The following is a 26,259-nucleotide window of genomic DNA, read 5'->3' as shown; positions in this document are numbered from 1 at the left end:
GAGAGAGAGAGAGAGAGAGAGAGCGAGAGAGAGAGACTGAGAGAGAGAGAGAGAGAGAGGGTGTGTATGTGTGTGTGTGAGAGGGAGAAAGAGAGAGAGAGAGAGAGAGAGAGAGAGAGAGAGAGAGAGAGAGAAAGCCAGAGCCAGAGCCAGAGAGACGAGAAAGATAAAGGAAAGACAGACGGAACGATAGACTTGTGCGTAAAAAGTACTGGTGCCCCCTTCTTCTTCTTTTTCTTTCTCAATTTCCATCAGACAAAAACCCAAAAACCGGCTGCTTGGATGAACCAAAACCTATCGATCTGTCAGTACTACACCTGGATTCACTGACCAGCCGCACAGCAGGCATGTCCCGAAGGAAGCAGAGCAACCCCAGGCAGATCAAACGTAAGTTTTTTTTTTTATGTTGTCTCGCCGCTCCACTGCGTTTCCAAGCTTATTAGAGTTTGCAGAATATTGTAATGATAGTGACCACACTGAAGCCGATTCAGCAGCGCTCTGCTCGCGCCACTCATGTGTTGCCTGTCACGGTCCGCACGCTCCAGTCTCCCTCCGCACGTATTTAGTGTTTTTTGAAGATGTGATGTAGAATCCAAATCCCACGGTGCTGCTGGCTGAAAAAGTTTCACCGCTGCTGCTGCCAAGTTGAAGCAAAATGAAGTTATTGGCTTTGTGTGTTTGATGTGACGCTATTGTAGTTTCCATCCAAAATTGTGTATCAGTGCATCACTTTGACTGAACGTGCAGACTCCTCTTCTGTAAAGCCTTTTATGCCAATTATATCAGCATTAATTATAAATTATAGGCCGGTAATTAATAATGAAGCTGCAGCACGAGGCTGGTGTAAAAGGCCGATTTGTTTTTGATTTGTATTGCTATTAAATGTTTTTATTTGTAACACATAGACACACACGTGTGTCACACACACACACACACACACACACACACACACACACACACACACACACACACACTCCAACTCCTTCACACACTCGTAATTTTTTCCCCTTTTCCCATTCACACTGACTAGCAGGTGTGTGTACGTAAATACGTGCACACACACTTTTCCAAACTTGACAGTGCAGCCTGTAAACAGTGGATTATAAATATGGATTGATAGTTGCACCTCGTGCAGTAGCAGGAAAAGAGCAGGGACAGTTGTGGCATCTTTTAATTTTAATTGAACTGAAGTGTGGCTTTGCTCTTTCACCTTCACTCTCAGCTGCACAGTCTCCTCATATTTGCTTTTCAAATATAGATGAACATTTAAACTGCTGTCCTCAGAAATACAGAGCTTTATTATTTGTTTTGAATCCAGGGATATTTAAATGAAGTGTAACCTCGTGGCCTGCATTAATTCAAAAGTGTGTCATATTCATGTTGTTGAATTTTAGTCAAATTGAATATTTTTTAAAATAAAGGTTTCAACACAACTTTGAATAATTTTAATGATTTGAAAGCGCCTGTAGATCATCCACAAATATGTGGGGATTTGTCCACACACACACACACACACACACACACACCCACACACATACACAAGCACATGGACATAAACTTTCACATTGCAAATACAACTGACATCTGAGTGTGTGTGTGTGTGTGTGTGTGTGTGTGTGTGTGTGTGTGTGTGTGTGTGTGTGTGTGCGTGTGTGTGTGTGCGTGTGTGTACAGTGTGTGTTTTCAGTTTGTCCACTGTATGCTGCTGCTGTAAAAAGCAGACTGTGGTTAGTTTGGGGTCAAAATATCAAATATCAAACCACATGCAGCCGTTTGTAGGACGTCACTGTCACACTGTTTATGTGTGCTTCAAGACAATTCAGAAGTAGGGCAACATTTGTGTGTGTGTGTGTGTGTGTGTGTGTGTGTGTGTGTGTGTGTGTGTGTGTAGGTGTGTGTGTGTGAGCTCACATGCATGAATTCATGAGGCCATGTGTTGGTGTACAAGAGCTTTTTATTACATTTGTGTCAGACAGATTGAGCCACAGAGGAGACTTGATGTCACCTTGTTTTATTTCACACGTAACTGTAACTTACTAATTATGTGTCGTAAAAAAGTTTTTAAAGTTTTTAAGGCATTTTTGACGTTTGCAATCTGGATTTTGACGTTTGTTTTTTTAGGTAAAGAAAATAAGGATTTATCAGTATTTTTAATTCTGTACTGTAGATTTTATTAATGTAAAAATTAATGAAAATAATTAGTTTCTTCAATTATTTTTAAAACAACCTGTGTAACATTTTAAATATCTTAGTTTTTACTGACAATCGTCTTGTTTGAAATGTTTTATGAATAAATCCACTTATTTTAAATACAGTGTAGAGAAGCTTGGTACAGTATAGTTCCCTCAAACTCTGAAGAGAAACAATTATTTTGGAGAAACATCCTTTTATTTTAACCATCTTTGAGTTCATATTTGTGTTTTTTTTTTTTTTTGCTGGCATCCACCATAAAACCCACAACCATTTCTAATCAACAAAGAAGCACGACACCATATGACGTGATAGGCCCACTCATCTTTGGACCAATCCCATCGTAGCATCCGAAATTTTGTTGTTGAGCAAAGGAACGTCTAACGTTTGTGTTACGCTTTCGTCATTGTGACCCGGACTTGTGTGAATTAGTATGTCATGTGTAAGATCTTGTTAATACTGAGCCGGTGTGCAGCCGTACTGTATAATCAAGCTCTAGTTAGAAACAGAAAGGTCACGGGGAGCCTAGATCCTCTCCTCTACCCCGGGAACTCTGGGAAAAAGGCCGAGGAGGCACTGCACAGAAAGTCAGCACAGACAGTCATTCTAAAGGACAAAAAGGTTGTTGGGCGCAGCCCCCCCCCCCCCCCCCCCCCCTGCATACATTGGACCGTTATCTAAAATTGTGATTTATGCAGTATTTTAATATTTTGCTTATTCTTTCCCCTTGGGTGCTCTCTGAGCGGTGATAAAAAGGCGATGCTGAAAGAGCACCATTAATTTGCTCCGATGACTGGGGAGATAAGGCCAGATAATGGGAAAGATAAGCAGAGAAGATATACCATCAGAAACCCGATTATTACCATTAAAATTCCAGCCCAGCAATCTGCAGCTGGCTGATAATTCCTTCTCCGTTTCCACCACTTTGGATGATAAGGCAAAAAATAGTCACTCAGTGCTCCTTGATTAGGCTGCCTGGATATCCCGATAATACAGTGATAAATTATGTATTTTCCCCCCTTGTTTTTTTTCTGTGAAACGTTACATCTGATTTTTTTTATATATAAATATATATTCCTGGCCCCCCTCCTGTATCCCCCTCCCCTTGTTGCTTTTCTAAGAAAGCGAAAAACCCCTATACACTTTTATTGTAATAAGAGTTTGATAGAAAGAGGAGATAGTGGTGGAGGTGTTTTGTGTGGGAGCACATATCAATGTTATCAGCTCATCTCCCAGGGCCAGCTGCTAGCTGCTGTTGTTTTTAGCCTTATCACCCCGTGCCAATATGCCAATAAATTGCCCAGATTGTTAGCTGTTCCAAGGCAGGTCAGTAGAATTTGACAGGAATGATGAAAATATCGCTGATGCTCTGCGGATTGCGATTAGCTGCTGTAATATGATGTGTGAATTCCACCAAGCTCCCTCTATCCTCTCTTCTCCCTCCCTCCTCTCCTCCCGTCCTCCTCCTTCGTCTTCAACAACCCCCCCCCCCCCCCCCCTCCATCTCTCATCCCCCCATCCCCCGATGCCGCACCTCCTTTTGCTGAGAGCAATATGCGACATTAGTAAAATACACAGAAAAAATCTAAATACATAACCGCGATACTAGCAAGGCAACGAAAACATATTGTTTACAAATACTCTAGGTTAGTTTGATGACGAACTTTATTATAAAAACCTGGACGACCTGGAGAGAATTACGAGAAAAAAAATATAAAGACGTAGCAATCTACATAAACTCGAAGTAAGATACCCAGAGCAAAAATCACTGCATATCGCATTCATCAGAGAAAAAGAATACATCACTGTAGGATATGACACCGGCTAGAGATTTGATAATAAAAACAAATGCAAATTAATAATAAAATAATAAAAGTGTAACAGAGATTTCGAAACCAAAAGGTAAACCAGACTTTGACGCAAGATATGTTGTGCGTACTAATAATTCGTCGCGGCGGCACATGCGATATAAATAGTTTATGACTGCACATCGGTAATTTCCAGTCATTAAGCGGAATGGCTTGAAAATTCATACTGTAATAACAGCTCGGTTTCATGATGGGAATGAGCTACGAGTACGTTGTACGTTCATACGCCGATATACAGAACAGGGTTCTGGAATGCTGTATCGGTAACTGTATGTATGCAGATGGTCGCTTCTGAGCAGTCAGAGCGATCTTGCTGCATGGCAGCCGTGTGGGAATTAGCGTCCACACAAAAACCAAATGGTACTACGATTGGTAATAAAGACAGGGTTAGGACTGGCATGAAGTGGTTCAGATATGAGTATGTGCTATCGCAGGGTCAGTGCTTATACTTACTATCATGTTAGGCTGCATTAGCGCTAGAGGGAGCAGAGAGTGTCTCGCGATAGGATAGTAATGCATATTTAGAGTATTAGTTGTGTATTCTGTGTAGTTGAATTCGCTAGCAGCGAAGTATCGGGTCGGTAGCGAGATGAGGAATCGATAGGAGTCGAAATGTATAATACTAAGACAGCTGATTGTCCAGGATACATCGTGACGATTTAATCATGAACATGATAAAAGCTTCATCGCAGACGCGCATAGAGCTAACGGCGCGACCGAGTGCGTGAATTTCTTAACCGGCCACCGCTCCGGCATTAAGGAGACAGATGGCAATCACACCCAGATCGGCCGCACCGCCACCACCCCCACCCCCTTCGCCTCTCCCCGGCTGCTGGTGGTGTCCATACCTCTATTCGTACTGAGAGGAGAACATTTTGATGCTTAATAGGAAGGAAAGATATGAACAGGCTGAATTGAAACCAGGACCCTCAGAGTAATTTTTCTGTAAAATTGCCCCCCAAAGTTTCACGGCGTAAAGGGGAATCTGGATGATGTAGGGAGCGTGCCTCCACCAGTGTTTATGGGAACATATTGAAGCGGCCCTCTGAGGCCATGCGCGGACATCTAATGTCAAATGTGCTTATTAAACTGACTTAGTGTTCTCCCCTTTACTGTTGTCTTCACCATATGGACCGTCTGAGAATTCATGTTGCTTCCCTTTGGCTCTTTCACTCGACACTGTCCAACCAGAATCAAGCACCATACTGTAGTGATTATACTGCTCTTTTACTGTAAGTTTGTATAGCACCCGAACGGCAAGTGCTCAAGTCCCCAGAGCTCACCACTGTGTCACACTGTCAAAACACCTAATCTACTCATGTGATAGTGATCTCACATCTGTAAAGCTGCTCCACTGCAGTGTACAGTTATTTTTCTTTTTTTTTTTTTTTTTTTTTTTTTTTTTTACCCATAATACCTTGTGGAAGCAGTTGGAACAGGGGATAGTGATGTTGTTGTAAATATTGCTTTTCCTATCCCATTTCCGTAGATGCATTGTCTCACTGATATATTTCATATTACGGCCTTTGAGGAATATGATGCTGGAGAAAAAAAACATTTAATGCAACTGCCTGGGTGTTATTTGGTTGTAATTGTTTCCTGCTACAGAATGCACTGACCTTTAAGTTAGCTTAAATCCAATGCATTGTGCATACAACCCCTTGGATTATAAAAATAATAAGGCGCCTGCTTTCCTGAACCAGTCAGTTTAGAGCTGAACCACAGCCAAACAAGGCTCCCTGCTCGATTTAAAAATCTGCTTTTTATCGTAGCCACCATTTTTTTTCCATCTCTGCTCTACAGTTAATCTCTCCAACTCCTTAGCATAAGGCCACTTTATGTAACGTCAGAACACTGTTTATCATATCAGGTGACATTTCTATCTTTGAGGGGCATTTATCAGAGGCAGATTACAGTAGTAAGGGATAAGGGGAGTGTTTACTGAATTGACTGCCAAAATCCTGTATCTGAATTTGTCTGTATGTTTGCTTGTGTATACATTTGTGCATGTACAGTTTGTGCGATGAGCATGTGGCTATGTGTTTTAGCAGAGGGATCAGAGCTGTTAGCTTGATGTTTTTTTTTTTTTTGTTGTTTTGTCTTTTTTCTCAGGGAGCAGACTCTTCATCCATATTTCCTACAACTTAGCTCAGCTCTGCTTCTCTTGTATACGGAAAGAGTGCTGATGCTGGGGAAGTCGTATACACTGCATTTCACCCTTGGCCCCGCAAACGCTGGCAACTCCAGCAGTCAGATGTTTTGGGGGTGTAAAATCAAAAAAAATTTTGCATGCCAACCTCCCTGTATATTTAAGGGTCTCTCTTTCATTGGGTGACAATCACGCCGTGTCTCTTGTGTTTCTCTTGTTGATTTCTGTCAGAAGAAGAATGGTTGTTGAATGCCAACTTTCCCTCAAACATCTGTTCCCTGCCAATAACAGCTTGTGCCGTTGCCTCGTCTTAGCTGAAGGATCCCCAATTGCCTCCTCACTTTTGACACAAAACAACAATGCAGATGAATGTCATCTCCTTGTAATGTTTTTTTCCTGTTGTGTCTAAAGTAAAATGTTTTTTTTGTGTGTGTGTGTGTGTGTATGTATAATGAAAGACTTTGTGCTTGTGTGGTGTTGCTATTACTACTTATATCACAGGCGTTGCTGCTATAGGGAGAGGAATGTATAGCAGCTGCTGTTTCCTTTGTTGAAAACTGTGCTGTGTGATGTGTGTGATGAGCTGGGGTTGGCAGCCCGATGGACTGACGGTGCCTAATCCTGCCCTCCCTGTCGCTGTAGCTCGCAGTGCCTGGACAGCAGTGTGAAATGTGGGCAGGGTGGCTGCAAAGGTGGAGGTCACTTCCTCACGCAGCTTCCTCTTTATCTTCCTCTTTCCTGAATTCCACTGCTATTATTCCAATAACCGCTGGTTCAAGCTGTCACCATTGTGTTTTCATTCAGGCACTGGAACTGTCGCCAGTGTGAACAAAATGTTAATTTTAGAAATATGTGCAGATCAAATACAAATTCTGCTCATAGCTGCTGACTGCGTTCACGGTGTATTTCCTATTTCATTTCACATTTCTGTCCCCAGCCATATTCCTCTGTGTTTAGTTAGATTTTATATCAGTGATGCCCACTGAGCCCCCGGGTAACAATTGACTTTCAGTCTGCTTTAAGTTAATAGCCTTGTCTCTTGCTTGTAGGGATCAATATCGGTATTAATTAATCACCATTATCAAGAGCAGGATCTAGTTCCATTTGTTGTTACATCAGCAAAATATCAATAGAGAAAGTGGACTCCCTGATCGTCATGGCAACTTCATCTCTTAGGTCAAAGAGAGTTTATCTTATCTTGCTGCTGAGAGTGGCAAACTGCTTAGGAATCTAGTTTAGACTCAAAGATCATCGATTTAAGCCTTTTTTCACCCCCACCTTGTTGTTTCAGGAGAGAGGGGGTGAAAAAACAGAGAAAGGCAGCATTCTAATCACAACAGAGATGTAAGATTTAAATATTGATGTCCAAAGGCCATTACAGCAAAGAGGGCCTCTGGTCTCGCTGTTGTTCAAGTACGTCCTTTTAAGACCCAGACAAAGCTTTGATTATCAGAGGTGTCACCGTGGAGTATGTCTGTATAGCTGACAATGTGGGACTGCAGGGGAGATCAGTTTCCTGCAGCCACCGTCATAGAATGTTAACAGAGCACACTCTACATCCTGGTCTTTCTCCAGGCCTCAGACGCACTGTGTCCTGGAACTTATTGTTTATGAGGCTCTTTATGTTGTGATTATGCAAAGTTCTGCGGGGCTGAAATGTCCAGTATGGATTAATCAGCCAACACAAAGTTCATTGACAGAAAGGTTGATGATCGATTTATCTTTAATGCATTTTTTTTAAACTAAGAAGTCTCTTGTTTCGGTTTCTTTTGTGATAGTAAACTGAATTTATTTTGGTTTTGGGCTCTTGACTGGACACACCAGACAAATAAAGATATCTGTTTAGACTCTGGGCATTTTTACTATTAAGATTCATTCATATTATTGATTACCCCATAACCAGTGGTGGGAGAGGTATTCAGATCCTTTACTTTACTTTAACAGCAGAGCTAAAAATGCTCCATTACAAGTAAAAGTCCTGCATTCAAAATTTAGAGTAAAGTAAAAGTACACAAGCATTGGTAGAAGAATGTACTAAAAGTATTAATTGTGCAGGAAATATCCCACATGATTATTATACATTATATTAATATTACTGATTCATGCACATTCATCCAAGTGGCATTTTACCATTGTAAGTGGTGATCATCGCACTTATATTATTTAGAACATAACACTGTTGTTTTGTATGTAAAATCATAATATAAAAATAAGCGGTGTTTATAACTGTTAAATGACTAAAGAGGAGTACACAGCACAGCATTTCCCTCTGAAGTGTAGGAAATGAAAAGTATTGAGAAGCCTTAAATTTGAATACTGAAATAAAATATGAATTAGACTTACAGTAAATACACTCCTTGAGTAAACTCACTTAGTTACTTTCCAGAACATAAAGAAAAGAGTGATAGTTGTGGTATTTGTCTGAGTGTATTGAAATGTGGCTGAAATTCATTTTGAGCCAATATTATTCCACACAGTCATTTCACATTCTTGTTCACCTGCATATTTTTTTTATTTTTTTTTTTATGTGCATTGTGCAGCGCGATTAGGAACTTGTGTAATGAGTGGTCATTTTGTATGTGCATTGTACAGAGCGCAGGGTGGAGTAGCCTGTTCTCATGGGAACTTAAGTTCTGGTTGGAGCTGTTTGGGCAGTGGCAGGCCTGGGTGCTTGGATGTACCTCATCATGCTGCAGAATGCTCCTCAGGGTTGGAGCAGAGAGCAGGGGCACTGCCTGCTTTTTTTTTTTTTTTTTCTTCCTCTTTTTGCCTCCGGGACACAATTGCCTCATTTAACATTCTCTATTTGGCCCCTGCCAAGAGGGGAAATAGCCAGGGTGAGTAAGAGAGGCCGCCACACATCATGAATTCTTCTTTCATTTAACTTGCACAGTCCCTTTTCACCTTGGTGATGCACATGGATCAGGAATGAAGATATTGCTCAATTAAGGGGATTTCTGAGGTTGCTCCTGAGGTATTGCAGTTATTTTTGTGCCATGCCGAGGTTTTGATGTATCATGGATATGGATATTGGGTTCATCACATTTGTGTGATGATTTGACATTTCCACAGTGCAGAAGAGAAACAGCTCTGCGCCTGCAACAGGAACTCGCCTCTTGCCATATTCAAGAAATAAAAGTCCAGGGATGGAAATGTGTCAGTCTTCCACTGCAGAGACACAAATAACTTTTATTTCTGTATTAAGATTCTTTTTGTTTATTTCAATCTAATTAGCCACAGTTAATCAGAACATTTTCATGGAATATGTCAAAATTGATATGAGGGTTTTGACTGAATCTTGGATGAGAGGAAGGAAAGGGACTCCTTGGAAATATGAGTCACATTTTTCAGCAGGCATCATCATGTTGTCAGCAATATACAGTAGAATTATTGGCCAAGCCTGGAGTTTGACTTCATCCACATAATATAAAGATTGTTTCAGTAATTAAAAAAATAAATATGAGATGGTGATTTTTTTTTTTTTTTTTTTTTTTTAAAGGGGAATAATGTGGCAGGAGCAGGATAGAAGCTGGCACACCAGAAAGTGACGCCCTAATAGCTGCTCAGTCTAAATCTCTGGCTTGGCAGGAATTACTGGGGATGTGTTTTTTATTGGGGGGGTGGGGGGTGGGTGGGGTGGGCGGGGGGCAGCGCGATGCACAACTTCACATCAGGATGAAATGCACCAGGCTCTATAGTTAAGGAATAGGTGGCAACAGAGGATTAAGTAACAAGCTTTTCAGTTCAATTTGTACATCAGCATTTTCCGGCAGACAAATGGCACAAAACACACAGCATCTTAAGGGTTCAGTGGAAAATCACTAATGACAAAGCTTTGTAAATAGATAAACAATTTATGTCAAATATGCTGAAAATATAAAACAAACTTCAAAACATGTTAATACTTTAAAGAGGCTGTGTTTTGATTTGCACCATTGCAAAGCTGGTAAAGCTGTTGACAGCACAGCTTACACATCATGTGATCAGAGGCCATATCTGCCTGCACGCGATTAGCAAGGGAGCACTGCTACAGAAATAGCCACAATGGAAGCCGCACTCCAGTTGGAGCAGGTTGATGATGATCGATGATATTCGGGTAAATTATGCAAATCAGATTAGACGGCGTGTGTGTGTGTGTGTGTGTGTGTGTGTGTGTGTGTGTGTGTGTGTGTAATATCGGAGGGTGACGTAATGAGTGACGTGCTGCAAAGTCCACACGTCTCCTGCTTCTTATTATCCCGGAGCAGGCTGTGAGAAGTGACAGAGTAAACATCCAGAGAGAAATGCAGCCACCATTATTTCAGAATCAGCCAATTTTCTCTCTCTGTGTATTTCAGAGAATGCTTATCTAGTAATTACTAAAAACTGTTGACATTGAGCAAGTGCTGTAGCCAACTAAAATGCCTTTTTGTCTTATGATATCAGATTGGATTTTTATCTTAGGTTCACGCAATCATGCATTCCTGAAAACCAAAGATATCTGCCTTAAACTCCTCAGCTCCAGCATAAGTGCAGAATTAAGAGGCTCATTTTGAAAAACTACAATCATTACAACCTGCATTCATTTCTGTGGTGAAATACTGATAATATGTTTTTCTTTTTTCCCTCTTCTTCTTCCTCCGGTTCAGTCTGGGATGTGTCTGTGAATCCCTGAGACATACATTTGACCATAATCAAGTTTTTTAAGCTTCAGAAACAGGATAACAACTGGGTCAGATGATAAGCCCGGGCAAAACAGGGAAAAAAAAGCCTCCTCTGATAGACGAGGAGAAAAATCTGATTGATTGATGTCTGCTGGCTTTGCCACCATCACAAGCCAGTTGACAGTTAGTTTGGGATCAGATGATTTCACTCTCAAAGATTGGGGTTGAGGGGAAGCTAGGCAAATATGAAGGACACAAAGGTCAATGGCTTCTCTCCTCCTCTCTGTATCTATCTCTCCCTCGCAATAGCTTGCTTTGACAAACTGTAATATGTTGCTAAGCTTTGTGGCAGCAGGACACATGGTCATAGTTTGTACAGTAATATCCTATTGCAGTAATCTCACAAGGAATGATTGAAAGTGCTGGAGGAATCTGGTACGAGCAGAGCGCCGTTGACATCATCAACTGCTGTGGACTGGCAGATGTCTCCTGACTTGTTTGAACTGAATTTTCCCATGGGATTGAATAAGTTAAACAACAGCTTTGACTCGCAGTGAATCTGTTATTGTAAGCAGGATCTGATAAGACGGCACCATATTATGAGTTTGTGTAGCAAAGAGGCCAAAAATGGAATCTCCACGGCGAGTGTCTCTCTGTGGTTTCGGAAAAAGACGAACATGGAACTGTGACAAAGGATGATTGGATGCATATTGTAAATAAACACCCAAGTCTTTCACCATTTGCCTCTCGCTCTCGGCCGCTCTATAAAGATGTTCCATGCAACGTTTTTATCTGTACGCGCTGCTTAGATCGTGTATCACTAAGATGGAGTGATAAGGGCTGTTCTGGGTTTGACCCTGTGTGGCACAATAACAGTAACACTTGGATTAAGTTTCACCAAAACAAACTCTTGTCGGATTTTTTTATTTATTTTTTTTTTTATTTGGTCACAACCAGCTGTAATATCACCAGTGTTCCTTTAGCTATTGTTACAGAGCTGAAATTTAATAAGACAGGCCTTGGGTGCCCATAGTGATAACATTAAATAGAAGGCCTTGGTTCCTGTGAGGGTCCATCTCTAATAGACATAACAGACATGTCCATTAGCTTTGTATGGGGCTGCTTTCAAGATCAAGGTCTCACTTGTAATGAAGTGGCTATGCAAATGCAAGTCAAATTCTACTATTGTGAATCACTTGTTTTAATCAAGTTTTCATTGAAAGAAATGTAGCCTCCATTCAGAGCCACTAACCAAACAATAAAAAGGATAATCCGAAGACAATTCCCATCCAAATGAAACCGGACATCATTTAGGGGAAGAGACAACAACTCTTTGTTTGTTTGAAGTGGTTGATATGACAACCTTCTTGTCAAAGACTCAGGGCGAATAAAAGGGATTTGTAATTACCATAATTATCTCTTATATGTTTTCACCTAATGATGTCCATTAAATGCCTGAGGCTTCATTTAGAAGACTGCTTCACTGTAGGTTGGCATGGACTCATAATACAGCATGTTACATTACACAGTGCACAAGTAATGAACTTCTTTCATCAAAGATGTTTATCGTGCAAGCGCTTCTGGGGGGAAAAGCCAATATACTTCAGCTTTTTGTTACAGTTGGATTATAACAATTCTCATAGTTCCCACTTATCTTGCAAATTTTCTCCACATGTGATATCAACTCAATTGGCCTCATGTCTAAACAGGATGGCTCTCTAATCTAGACCGCTGTTCGTTTCATGTAAAACATCCCATTTTGTGGCTTAGGCTGGTGGCTGTCTTATCGTTACATAATTCACTGCCCTTTCCGTGATTTTCTTTGTGGCAATTTATTTAAATTCCCCCATGTTTATATATTTCCTGTCTCCTTTCATTCAAAATGATTGCCTTTCATAAGTTCAAAGACTCATCTTCAAGACTTTTGGTAACTTTATAGATATGAATTCACAGTGGGGAGAAACGAAAAAAAAAAAAAAAAAAGCTATTTTGTTGTAGAGCAGAAGAAGAGGGAGTGTTAGTGCATGTCCATCTCTGTCTCGAGGCCGAATCCAGAGGTTGAACTAACTCTGATCAGAGGTGCAGATATAGCACTCTAACAGTCCACACCTCAGCAGGTACAGCGTTTGAGAGATCATGCCTGAATACATGTGTGCTGTTCTGCTCCTGTGCTAAGGCCCCTCAGTCCTGTATGTGGCTCCGCTCCTGTGGTTGCTTTGGTCTTTGTCCGCCACCTATCAGCATATCAGCAGTGTCTCTGAAGCCCAGTTGTATAATGCACCATTTATGGCTTTGTGGAGGGAGATGGTGGTCGGGCGGCGGAATAGCTCCAGGCCTTCCCCTCAGTGAGTGGATTAACGGCGGCCTGCTTTAGCGCACTCTACCGCGGTGTGAAATCGGCACCGCTTCGGCGCCGGCGATGAGGCTCTCTCCCTCTTTCTGTCTCTCGCTCCCTCTCTCTCTCTCGCTTTTCTCTCTCTCTCTGTTTCCTCACCTCCATGCAAAGCCTCTCCCAGCCATCTGTGAAATGTGGAAACTCTGTGTCTAAGTTGAGTTCAGATCCCATCCCCTCCGTCAAGCTGAGGCCAGGAAGCGAATGGGCAGGCAGTCGGCGGAGAGGGTTTGCAGGGGAGGAGAGAGAGAGAGGAGGGGGAGGAGGAGGAGGAGGAGGAGGAGGGTGGTGGTGGTGGTGGTGGTGGTGGTGGTGGTGGTGGTGGTTGGGGGGGACCAGCTCACTGATGTCGTGCCGCGTGTGCAGGAACCCTGCCTGTTCTCCGCGGGCGAGTTGGAGGAGGGTCCAGGCCTGGGTGCCGGCCGAGAGATCTCTGGTTCCTGCTTGCAGGTCCAAATCCCCCCTCTGTGTGTGTCTGTGTGGAGGCGAGGCGGTGGCACAGCTCCCCTGAGCCCCTGCCCAGTCCTTTGAAGATAAGATGGTGATACAGAGTCCCTTTCGGTACGTCGCTAACCGATGGTCTTTGTGTGACACACATGCCTCTCTCTATTGGAGCCTGCAGCTAAAACACCTATGGTCTTTACTGAAACGAATCGGCTGTATGGCCTCAGGTCAAATTAGATTATGAATGGGTGACAAAATCCTAGATCATATGTTTAGGATATTTCTTTTTTTTTTTTTTTTCACCATTTCATGCTGATACCGAGGAGTTCTGCTGTGGCTGATATTGTATTTCTATTTGATTTCCCTCCACTGAGAAGAATCACTTTCATGAATTCCCCCCATACACTCGCTGCTGACTTAATTTTTTCAGTTTTCCATGGCAACGAGTTGTCATCTTAACTCTGCTGATTTCTCTGCTATCTGCACTGTATTGCTCTTGATCATGACAGTTTTTTAAACATGTTTCTCCTCTGCATTTATAACCTGATTTTGTGGCACTCGCAGGCCAATTCTCCCACTTCTGGCTCTCCACAGCAGCTTTTCACAAGAGCGGCCATCATAATCAGGCTTTTGAATTATGAACTCAATATTCCCTTTTACTTCTTTTTTCTCTATCCTGTGGCTTTGGGGTTCAGATCTGTGCATAATGTCTTGTGATTGCATGGCATTATGGTGGTTTGGAAAGCCGAGTCGAGGTCCAGCCACGCATCATCTTTCCATAGACAATGTGAATCTCTGTGTCTCTCTGAGCTCATCAGGGATGGGGCGTTGATTGCTTTTTGATACCCCTCCAACATGGATGAGGTCCTGCATACATCAGCTAATTAGAATGTACTTACACTGTGTGTGTTTGTGTGTGACAGACCCCACACTTCTCATCAGATCCTCAGCCCAAGTGCTCTAACCACACTCACTAAAGGCTTTATCAAATTCCCGACAAGGAAAGAAAAGCTGTACAGTGCTAGGGCTGGGGCTTTGGCTCGGAGCGGGTTGGTGGGTGGGGGCTGTGTGTGTGTGTGTGTGTGTGTGTGTGTGGGATTTGATGTCAGGGGAAAATAAAACACAGAAAACAAAAAGGGAATGCATAATGACAGGAGTTATTTCAGTCTCCGGGTGAACATTTAACTTTGAAACCCACTTTATATACAACACATGCAGGGAAAATCTAATGACAGCTGGAGTATGAAAAGATGACTTTGTTTAAGAAAACACCACCTAGCTACTGCTCCAGACCACATCCACTGAAGTTTTAACACGGCGGCAGCAGTGGAGTTCACTTCATCCCACTCCAGTTAGTGACGCTCGCTTTGCTCCAAGCTCTGAATGGATGGTGCAGGAGCAGCGGTGATGGTGGGGAGGGAAGTTGCAGCAGCTAATTAGGCAGCACAAATGAGTGAGTGATATCATCCCGTCCACCTTGATGGTATTTTCGGGCTGTGGAGCATCAGAGAGAGGGACCTGGGGAAAGTTTTGCTGTTGCCTCGCGGACTTTTTTCCGATGGTGGGGCATTCCAGCGAGGCCATATTAGTCAGGCACACACAGCACTTTCTGTCTCTCTGCCTCGCACACACACACACACACACACACACAGATACTCCAGCTAGGCTCACCAAACCTAGCCCGTGCTATGATCTGTGCAAGGTGCTGGGGCGTCTCTCTATATTTCACAAAGGCATCCTATTACACCCCCATGGCTTGTGGGGAACAGTGCACTGTGGTCTAGTCCCCGAGCAGCGGAGAATAAAGTGTAAGACATGGCACTGGAACAGAAATCTAACTGCTGTTTCCTCAGGTACTAATCTTGACTTGGATCTTAATTCCAATAAAGTGTTTTTTTTTTTTTTTTTTTTTCACAGCATAAGCCAGATCCAAGCAAGAACACTCCACTCTGTATTTCTGCAGTCATACTTTATTGAATATCATTTCAGATAAGAGGTGTAATCCTTTGGGTTGTGAAGTGATGTATATTGACCAGCTCAATGATAGCGACACAGTGCATGTCTCTGATCTGAAAGTGGTAAATAACGATTTGTGTCATCGCCTCAATCAAACGGCGTGGAATATTGAAAAACGCCCTCATTGTTGTCAGTCTCCAACTTTGTCTGAATATTTAAAAGCGTCGCTGTCAGAGGCAGGAGAGATGCAGGTGCAGATTTTTGGTTTGTGCTGAGTGGGCACATTGGAAACCAAACACATGAATGACTGAATGAATTCACCAGTCAATAAGTTCATCACTTATCACACATCAGTCAAATCGGCTGATACAGGATCAGCTATCAGACTGACATAATTGCAGCTAAAAGAAATGTCATGTTTATGCAGGACTCCATCACTCACAGTAAGAAGTGTAAAATATAGTCAAGTCAAGTGAGTATACAGTAAAAGTAGGAGTGTAGCAGTGTACTCATACCAGCCTGAATAAGACAGTATGACAATGGCATTGTACAGTGTTGTGTAAATAAATCTATGATAATACATCACATTTTATTACTGTGATTTATACTGAAAATTCTAACTAACTGATAACTTCAGTTATCACATTAATATGACTTTTGTACATGACTGAAACATACAATAGTTCTTCAAGAATAACACAGTAGAGAATGGAATTAGTAATAGTAGGTAAAGTGGAAGCAAGAGTCCAAATTACTGAAGTACTTAAACGCATCACTGGGGTTAATGTTACTAAGTGTTACTTCCATCACCGCAGACGTTTCCTTGACGTCTGCTCCAGACAATTTATTTATTCATTTAGATGTTTAAATACAGTGTTTCTAATGTACAAAGAAAGTAGTTGTGTAAATATTTATAGACAAATATTAAAATGTACAAAGTCCACAAACTGTTGTCACATTAACTATTAGTTTTGGCTGCCAAACACCTGCATGAGTAGAAAGCTATTGTCTGTCGCCTCCTCTCTAAACAGAGTGCTGTGGAGTTCAAGCAGTGAGCCGGGTCAGTCAGGTCACTGCGACACTGTTACAGGCTCACCTCTCACAGTGAATGGGTTTCTTCCATCAGTGGAGAGCAGCCCTCTCTGCTCCCACATGGTTCATTTCATCAGGGTTTCTTTTATCTTGACTGGCCAGGCCCATGACCCCGAGCACTGATAGTCCAATAAGACTGTGAGAGAGCATCACCGGGTCACTGTGGAGACGGAGACAGAACTTAACTGGGTTAAGTTTTCTCTCCCATTAAGTTTGTGTGTTTGTGTTTGCACGTTGTGTGCGCGTCGTTCATTGATTCACCGACCCGCACGTGTGTCTGGCTGAACTGTTTGAGCGAAAGTTCAGTGTGAAAACTTCAAAGTGAGTTTACTGGACTGACACATGAATGGCGAAAGATTTAGCATGAAATACGTATCATGAATTAAATGCAAATTCATCTTTGAAGCGTTTAAAAAGAAATATAGAATGTGCCAGAAACTGCTGTAGAGCTAACACATCTAATTCTAAAACACAAGAAAGAAAATAGCGGCCATTATGCTCAGAACTGTTCAATTTCATGAGCCTGCAGAGGGTGCCATGTTTACTTTCCTTTGCATAGAAGAAGAGAAACGCTCTGGGTTTCCTGTAAAGACAAACATGAAAGGAATCACCGAGAGTTCTTTAGGCCCTTTCTCTCGTGTTGTGTGTAATGCGGCTTCTTTACTGCCTAGGTAGTCTCTGCCACCTGACTGCCGTTTGAAGTCAGCAGAAGTCGACAATATTTGCTTTTCAGCAATTCTCGCCCACTGTGTCTCTCTGCTGCGTTTGAAAGTGTGACCAGTGTGGAGTCTATCAGTTCACTCCTGGGAAGGAATGGCTCAAATTGGGCGCTCGGTTGGTTTGTCTGTGGATTAGCAATGAGGTCCTCACATGTGAGGGGTTGCCGTTCATTGTTGTCGTGGGGTGAACGTGACCGACGGCTCCAGGTGGAGGAGGAGGAGGAGGAGGAGGAGGTGGCGGGCAGTGATGGGCAAGTTGGACAGAGAGGAGTGGAGGGTGCAGGAAGCCAGATTGGGCCATTAGGGAGTGGCAGATCAGCCTCAGCTCAGACCTGCTGGGGTGCGATCTCACCAAAGCATCAAAGAATGGGCCAATCTCAGTCAACCTCCCAACCCCCGAAAAAAGTGACAGAGGGTGAAGGAGAGGGAGGAAGAAGAAACCAGCGCCAGACATGTTCAGGCAACCAAATTCACTAAACTGAAATCCAACTTACCTCATTAGTTACCCCTTAATTTCATGTCTTTTTTAAATACGGCTGGGTAATTGTTCTATACAAGTGCCAATACACTTTTTATACCCTTTTAAGGAATATAAAATGTAAATTTTTAATTTTAAATCAAACCTTTCAAATGTAAAAACACTTTGTCTTTGTAAAATACTATTTTAACTTATCAAAATTCATTATGTGAAGAAGGGAAAATCTGATCAAGGAATAAATCCACATGACTTAGAGTCTGTCCAAGCATTCATTGCCAACTTTCAATTCTTGGTGCTATGGAAACGTTTCAGTCGGTGCTCAAAAGTACAAGATTCAAAGCTCAGCTCATACGTTTCAATCTATCCTTCTAATCCTCCCATCCTGTGCTCCTTCTCTGTAGTACCTTCTTTGCCTTGTGACATACAAGATTCCTGCCATTAACCCGCTGAATTAAGAGATGCAACTCAGCCCTTCCCCAGTATACTGTACTGTATGTTTTCCTACTCGAGTGAGCACATCTTTGTGGATTTGAGGCATGGAATGCTAATTCGAATGGCATTATCCAGTGGGTGTGTATGAAAGCTGCTCCTTTTCTCTGGTGGAGGTGCGTGTGGGTGGGTTAGAGGGGAGGCTGGGAGGCTGCTGAGACCCCGGCGTTATCAGCACCAGATGCAGGTTGACTTCAGACTTTCAATGGAAGGTAAAGAGAGAGAAGGGGGAAATTAATGAGAGCCATAAAGCCAGCAGGATAAATAATTAGCCAACTGGTCCTCAGATCCGTCCCTTCATTTGCAGTGAGAAATAAATTCTGCCTGCAAAGTTTGTTTGTCAAAACTGCGAGCTGATGCTGTTGGCTCTTTTTGTATACATGTGTGCATTTTTAAGATTCATTTTTTTTTGTCTTTTTTTCTTTTCTTTTTTTTTTTTCTTTTTTTTTTTTCTTTTTTTTTTTTCTTTTTTTTTTTTCTTTTTTTTTTTTTTTTCACTGTGCTGTCTCTCCTTCATTTGTCATCTGTATCCGAGTTACACGTTTCTGTGTCCTGCCACCAATAATTGGCCGGACCAGATCTTCCTCCAAATGTGTGCAGCACAGGCAGACAGAGAAAGACAATTCAGCTATCACAGCACCCTTCATAAATCATCTGGATGAGAGAGTGTCATATTTGTGTCCACATTTTTGTTTTGAATAATCAGAAGGACATAATGTTGCTTGTTTACTCGTGGCTGATGTTCCCCAGCTGAGCTACACTCGTTGTGTAAAAGGTATTTGCTTTGCACAGATACACAACCAGACCATTTCTCAAACTGCATTTAACGCGTGTTCGACAAGTGATGCCATTTCACTGCACTGATTGCTACTTTGCCGTGCCCTCGTCAGGATCAAAGCTAATTTTTGCTGCATTAGAGGACACTTTGTGCCAGTGTACTGTGTGTTGATCTGGAGTGTTTACATGCGGTTCACTCCCTGAGGATTTTGTATTATTGTTGTCACACTATATGGAGCACAGCCACTTGTATTGTTCTAATACACCACCGGTAGATTTGAAAAGAGCTGAGCAATCACTGAAAGACTTACATTATCCTCCAGTCTTTGATCGCTATTCATGTGTCTGCGCTAAGTAATCTTCCCCTCTAATCTCATTCACAGATATAAATAAACAAGTAATGCTCCAAATGAGAGAGAGAGAGCACATGAGTGAACATCCAGAGGATTATGGTAATTTGTGGATAAATGGAGGTGTTTAAAAATGTGACTTTTTATTAAGAAAGTTACTAAAAGAAATCTGTTTTTTCACTCCATGAACCTGGAGGAATTTATCAGTAAATTGTATTTCACTCAAATATTCTGCATGAGTAAGTGAGGAAGTGATGAACTGCTAATGTTTTGGCTTATTTAGACTCCAAATATTGTATCTAGCTGTTACTGAATTTGTTGCTCAAGAAGGTGTTGCTCCATAAAAGTCAAATTCCCCTCAGAATAATTTAGATGATGCAGATACTGAAGTATTTTCTCACTTCTGATTAATAAGTTATGCATAAATAAAAGCCCAAAATACTAAATAACATCCAAATCAACATGCCCATATTGCTGATTGATTTTTAGGACATTGCTCTTTTTTTTTCTAATCTCTTCCAACTTGACATTTGGAAAGTCAGAAATCAATTATGTCTCCTTCCCAAATGAAAGGCGGAAAAAACTAGTATATGACTTTAAAGTCAGCCTAGCTCGCCTTTGACACGGCACATTACAAAGGGAAAGGAAAATCACACTGCATACCTGATCCGTAAAAAAAAAAAAAAGCCTTTGAAATGGATTGCTGGGTGGGATCCAGTCTGGCACAAGTCATGGCATTGATGGCACAGCCCCTGGGCGCAGGGATACTTGGCCTGGACAAGACGGTTGCTGGGCCCGTATCAGTGGGCACTGGCCCATCCTCTGGGAGCTCCTAAGCCATGCCGTCTGAAGAAGAACTGATGGGGTTGGCAGCACATATGGGCATGCCACGGGTTTTATTTCAGTCAAAAACAGCCCCGATGTTATCGCCTTCAGTCACCAGCACAGCAGCATCACCGAGGCTGACCGAGATGATTGGGCTTCACAGGAAAAAAAAAAAAAAAAACAAAAAAAAACGAAGGAAAAAAAAAAAAAAAAACAAAAAAAAACGAAGGAAAAAAAAAAAAAAAAACAAAAAAAAACGAAGGAAAAAAAAAAAAAAAAACAAAAAAAAACGAAGGAAAAAAAAAAAAAAAAACAAAAAAAAACGAAGGAAAAAAAAAAAAAAAAACAAAAAAAAACGAAGGAAAAAAAAAAAAAAAAACGACAAATTAACTTCAAAAAAAAAACTTTTCTTTTGTTCCATCAGTTTTTTTTAGTTTTTTTTTTTTTTTTTTACAGCGTATATACATCCCAGGTGCTCACATCTAATTGCACACCACTATTTCTATCTTCCATATTGTGTTCAGATGACAATTTGTTCCAGCTAATTGGAAATTTTGCGTCGGCCTTCCCTGCACAGAACATCAGCCTATCACAAATGACATTGATATGTTGAGCGTGGATTCTGCTAGCCTCCACTGTTATTCAAGCCAAAACAGGAAGTTGACAGCCTCAACAGTTTTCAGAAATAGTTAGTTGATAACCATCCACGGGGTAATGAAACTTCCACCTTTGATGAGAAGTTGAAAAGAGAGTGTTTCACTGTTGGCTTGGCAGAACATTAGACATGGCTGCAGGCAGGCAGGGGCAGGCGAGGGATCGAGCTGTTTTAATAGGGCTCATCCAGAGGTGACGAGAGCACTGCATGCACTGAACTGGAGGTGTGAGCCGGGGCTGCCAGTACATATCTTTTGTCTTTCATTATCTTTATTTCCTTATTATTTTAAATGGCCGGTGTGTGTGTGTGTGTGTTTTTTTTTTTTCTTCACTAGAAGCTTTTTTGATATCCATTTAGATTGGAGCTTCATTAAAAAACCTCAGACAATGGAGTGACTTCTAATTAAGAAGCGCTGCATCTGGCCCCTGGCACCCTATCCCGTTGTTCCATCTATTTTGCTGGGGAGAATTCATTTGTTTCTTAATTAAGAAAAACACCAATAGCGTGAAAAATCTGCTTATGGTACCTGAATCCTAATTAGTTAAATAGTGAGGGGAAGGGGAAAACACATTCCAGTAGCCCTAGAAATGAACTCAGAGCTGATAAAAATGAACTAACTAGCCTTGCATAAATCGAAGCTGGGGAGAAAGTGTACCATCATTATGGCTAAGACAATATGCAAACTATCTTCAAAGAAATCAAATTGCCGGAATGTTTTCATTTGCATGTATTAACCATTAACATAATGAGGAGAAGTGACATTGGACCCGGATTGTGTGTCTGTTCGGATTGATAACTCTGCTGCATCTGCAAATAGTCTCCTCTGCAAAATTATGCTAGCAGTCAAATCAGTGTTGAACTGTGGAGGGAGAGGGAGAGTGATGGAGAGAGTGAGAGAAAGGAAGAGACAGAGAAAGAGAGAGAGAGGGAGAGAGAGAGAGAGGGGAGAGAGGAGGCTTTTGCTTTTTTCCGTTTTATCAGGGAGCTCTGTGCAAACCTGCTGCAGTGTTGAATCGGAGCCATCATCCTCTGACAGCTATCCTTAAACAGGAAGGGCCCGCGAGTCATTGTCTCTAAGGCTCTGCGGAAAGCTGCTGTGAGTGTGTGTGTGTGTGTGTGTGTGTGTGTGTGTGTGTTTGGGTAGAGGGATGTAGGGGGATGTGCCCATGTGGCTGCTAGCTGGAGATGGACCTCAAGTGGGCACACTTCACACTCCGCCCCCCCCACCCCCCACCCCCCATACATATCGGACACATGCACGCACACGCCTGCACACAGACTCATACATGCATATGTCACCACCACCACCCCCCTTCAAAACACACACACACACACAGACACACACACACACACACACACACACACACACACACACACACACACACACACACACACACACACACACACACATCTGAGTGCTTCCAGGATACCAAAGGCTCACTTATCTGTTCTGTAAAGACTCACCATGGCCCACATTGGCGAGTTGGCGGGCAACCAGCCAAATCCACTGTGTGTTCTCCGACTGCAGGCGTCATGCAAAACACTGAACTGTCTTCAATATTCAAAATAATTTTTCCAACATGCTATTTCCCAGGATCAGCCTCTTAGGTCAAATTATTCAATTAAGTGTCTGTTTATTACTGATACCAAAGCTGGGTGGCGGCTCTACTTATCACCTTTTTTGCAGATTGGTGTTCTCGCAGAATACCACCATAAAGATTGCCTTGGCTGTAATTAAAATGGCACAGAGACAAATTTGGTGCAGGGCTAAGACACGGGGAAATGAAGGAGGTAGGGGGAAAATTGCAGGGGCTATGTTCTGTCATCCAATGAAAAAGTTGAGGCTGTAAAGCAGCGGAATTATTGTCAGAGCACTACTGTATGCCACAAAGGAGCAGGTATAAGCAACAAAAATGCTACCTTGTGGTGGCGTCGTTGTCATCGCGCTGCGTTTGTGTGCAGGAAAATGGGTAGGAAACAGGGCTGTTCTTTGTGGCTCCGACTGAGGCGAGTAAACAAGGAGCCAGGGATGGTGTGTGTGGCAGAGCGGATGCTGTTTAGGCGTCCTAAACGCCAGCCGGGCTTGCATCCATCCACAGGCCTGTGTGTTTGATGAGCTATTGGCAGGCTATGGGGACACGTGTTCCCGTGCCTCGTGGCAAACATACCTTTCACCGTCTTTGACTCCACAAGCCTGTGTGACTTCTCAGGGAAAAAATATGAAAGAAATCAAAGCGCCAATAAGCTGAGGGTGTTAAGCCAGAGAGGAAAAAAAAGAGAAAAGAAAGACCTGAGCGACTTTGGATTTTGACAGAATCTTCATGCGCTCTCTGACAAAAATTTGCATTGTTATCACAGATAACTGGTGATGTTTTTACTTGGTTGTACATTTTTGTGAAATATGTAAAATGTAAACCGAGCCTCTAACGATTCCCTTAATGACGCGGATCTTGCTTTTCTCCCCCGAATCGCGTCTTAGCGGGCTTCTCAGTGCGGGATGTCTGATATCTGAATATTAAAAGGAGTTTCAAGCTCATCTGCAAATGTGATTTGCACATATCACACTTCTGCAGTCGTCAAGCTGCTTCATCGCCAAGCTTCTGAGCAAAGAAGGCTGGGGAGGGGAGGGAGAAAAAAGAAAAAGAAAGATGCACATATGGGTTGCTATTGATATATTCCATTTCTGACCTAATTTAAATCCCTGCCAACAAGCTCATATGCATACTGTACATTTGCTAAATTACCGAGTGTAAACCTTGCCTTCTCACAGAGACAGGTGTAAACATCAATGTTGTCATAATGCACCACCAGTAAATATGATAATCGCGCCATGCTGCAATAGAGCACAAAATAATTTGGACATCATTTTGATGCCTGAGGGGCCCAGGGGAATGCCCTCCAGAACGAAGGTGGCCGATTGACATGCTATACACGCCAGGATATAATTATGGCTGCCTGTCTTTGTTCCTCCCAAGCTTCCTCTCAGAGCACTAGTAATTTGCTTGTGATATTTTGGTATTCTTTACGATTGAGTTATTCTCTGTGGACTTGAGTATTACATGGGTGTAAATGAAGATGCAAAGAAGCTGCTCAACTGCCAAATCCTAAGTTGTAAGTGTGAAACCGCGTAAGCGTATTATCATAACGGCAAAGTTGATGCTGATAGGGAGAAGTTACTTTGTAAACCTGATTTGAAATTTTATTTGGGATTCTGACACAGAACGACTCCTGTTCCTTTTCGATTTTTTTTTTTTGGGGGCGCCTGGCTCCGAGTGTCATCGCTGGCTATCTGTGTGGGACATTGCTGATAATAAGGGGCAATGCCAGAATATCTTTAGGGTATGCAGTGTGTCGAGCTGCGGTTTGTTGTCATGATAATCCCCTCATTTGTAATGTCGGGATCAGCAGGTTACGGCTCTCCACTTGCCTGCCATGTCAAGACTTGGGACTGGCGAGGTGGATTGTCATTTCTGAAGCAATATTTTGACAGCGCCTTCACTTTACTCGTATGCTGCAGCTCAAAGGTCAGAGCTGTGCCACTTCCATTTACTGTGTGTGAACACTCAATCCCTGAGGAGTGGAGCTCTCTACACCACCACCCCACCCCCCACCCCCCCACTGCATTAGTCTCTCCCTTTCTCGCACACACACACACATGCGCGTACACAGTCTTTCTTTCTGCCTCTCACCATTTAACTCACTTGTTTTAGGAGATAGATGTCGAGGCTGGTCCCACACAGAGCTTTACAGTGGGTCTAAAGCTCCCAAATTGAAGGACAATTACAACTTATAAACCTTTATAATAGGGTAAATGGAAAAAGGCAGCTCTGCTCAGTTTAGCTCACTGTGATGCCTGATTTTCCCTCCTGCCATCATTCCAATTAGTGTATTGCAAAGACAGCCACCGCTCCCTCAGTCACTGCTGCACTCGCCTGCCTCATATCACACACACTGCTGGGTATTTTTTAAAAACATAGTCTGGTATGATTGTTGCAACTGCACAATGTCTCAATGGTGTAGCTGTCATCCATTTTCCTGTGTGCTCAGTGCCACTCCTCAGACGCCGAGGCAGGTTATGTCAACCAAATAAGGCACTTGTCAGTAATACAAAAAGACATTGTTGCTGGTCCATTGTTACCTGCTCTGCCAGCTATCATATAGAAAGTGATGGAGTGACGGTGTTTTGGAGCACGGTGCCGCTCCAGAGCCCCCGGGGGTATTATGGGTGTAAATCTCCCTCACACAGTTCTGCTCCAGGCCAGGGAGAGCATCATCATTAGCCGGAGCAGATGGAGGGGCTTCAGCACTGTTTCCCTCTCTCTTCTGTCAGACTGTATACTGCTGGAATCTGGTTTGATACCAGTGCGAAGTGGATGGGAGCAACAGCCTGAGCCCCAGACAATGAATGATGAAATCCACATGAAATCAGATGAAAGCTACAGTACACGCACGAGAAAGACTGTCTGATTCATCATTTATTTGTGAAGTAATGATAGTGGAGTGTTGTGTGTGTTGGCGTGTTTGCGTTCTTTTGTCTTCAGCGGAGACGAGGCTTCATGCAAACAGATTTCAGTAATCATTGATGATGAGATCAGAGCTGGATTCGATTAGTTAGTCGATACAGAAAATTCATGTAACTGTTTTGATAGTCAATTAATGCTTTTAAGTCATTTTCCAAACGAAAATGTTGAATATTTTCCAGTGAAAGCTTCTCAAATGTGAAGATGCACTGCCTTCACTTGTCTTACATTACAGTAAATTAAATATCTTTGGCTTTGACTGTTGACAGGCAGATAAGCCAATGAAGAAGATGGAAAACTTGGAAACTCGTGCTGGGTGTAGTTCACTATTGGTTAATCGACTAACTATTATTGATACCATAGATAAAATCTTGTGTTTTTGTTCAATATTTAACTATTGTATGCCACAGTTTTTAATATTTCCCAGCATTTTTATTGTTAGTATTGCAGAAGTAGTTCGTTTTTTTATGACTGGAAGTATCTCCTCTGTTCAGCAGTACGAGGAGCTGCACACATTTAAGACAAAATCTGTAAAATTGATCAGGACAATTGTCGGGTTTCCAGGTGTCTACACTGGACTGGAGCACATGACCGATATCTGATATTTCATCCAAAAGCCAATATCAGCCTGATATAAAAGTTTGGAGCAGCTAATCAGTCCAATCACTTATCAATGAGAAGTATTTATCTCCAACAACCACTAGCTCCCCAT

General features: G+C 42.3%; 1 protein-coding gene across 2 annotated transcripts in view; it reads left to right on the top strand.

Moving 5' to 3' along the window:
- Positions 1 to 228: 228 nt before the first annotated feature.
- zfpm2 (zinc finger protein, FOG family member 2) overlaps positions 229 to 26,259 on the top strand; it is a 121,875-nt gene continuing 95,844 nt past the window's right edge. For both annotated transcript variants that reach the window (XM_022753495.1, XM_022753494.1), the window contains exon 1: positions 229 to 387. In XM_022753495.1, coding sequence (XP_022609216.1) covers positions 348 to 387 — 40 coding nt within the window. In that variant the 5' untranslated portion in view covers positions 229 to 347. The remainder of the gene's footprint in view (positions 388 to 26,259) is intronic.

This window comes from Seriola dumerili, unplaced genomic scaffold, assembly GCF_002260705.1.
Source record: "Seriola dumerili isolate Sdu_G_001 unplaced genomic scaffold, Sdu_1.0 BDQW01000191.1, whole genome shotgun sequence".
In the NCBI taxonomy this organism is placed as follows: Eukaryota; Metazoa; Chordata; class Actinopteri; order Carangiformes; family Carangidae; genus Seriola; species Seriola dumerili.
The sequence above is the reverse complement of the archived record's forward strand: the minus strand, read 5'-3'. Positions and strand labels throughout refer to the sequence as shown.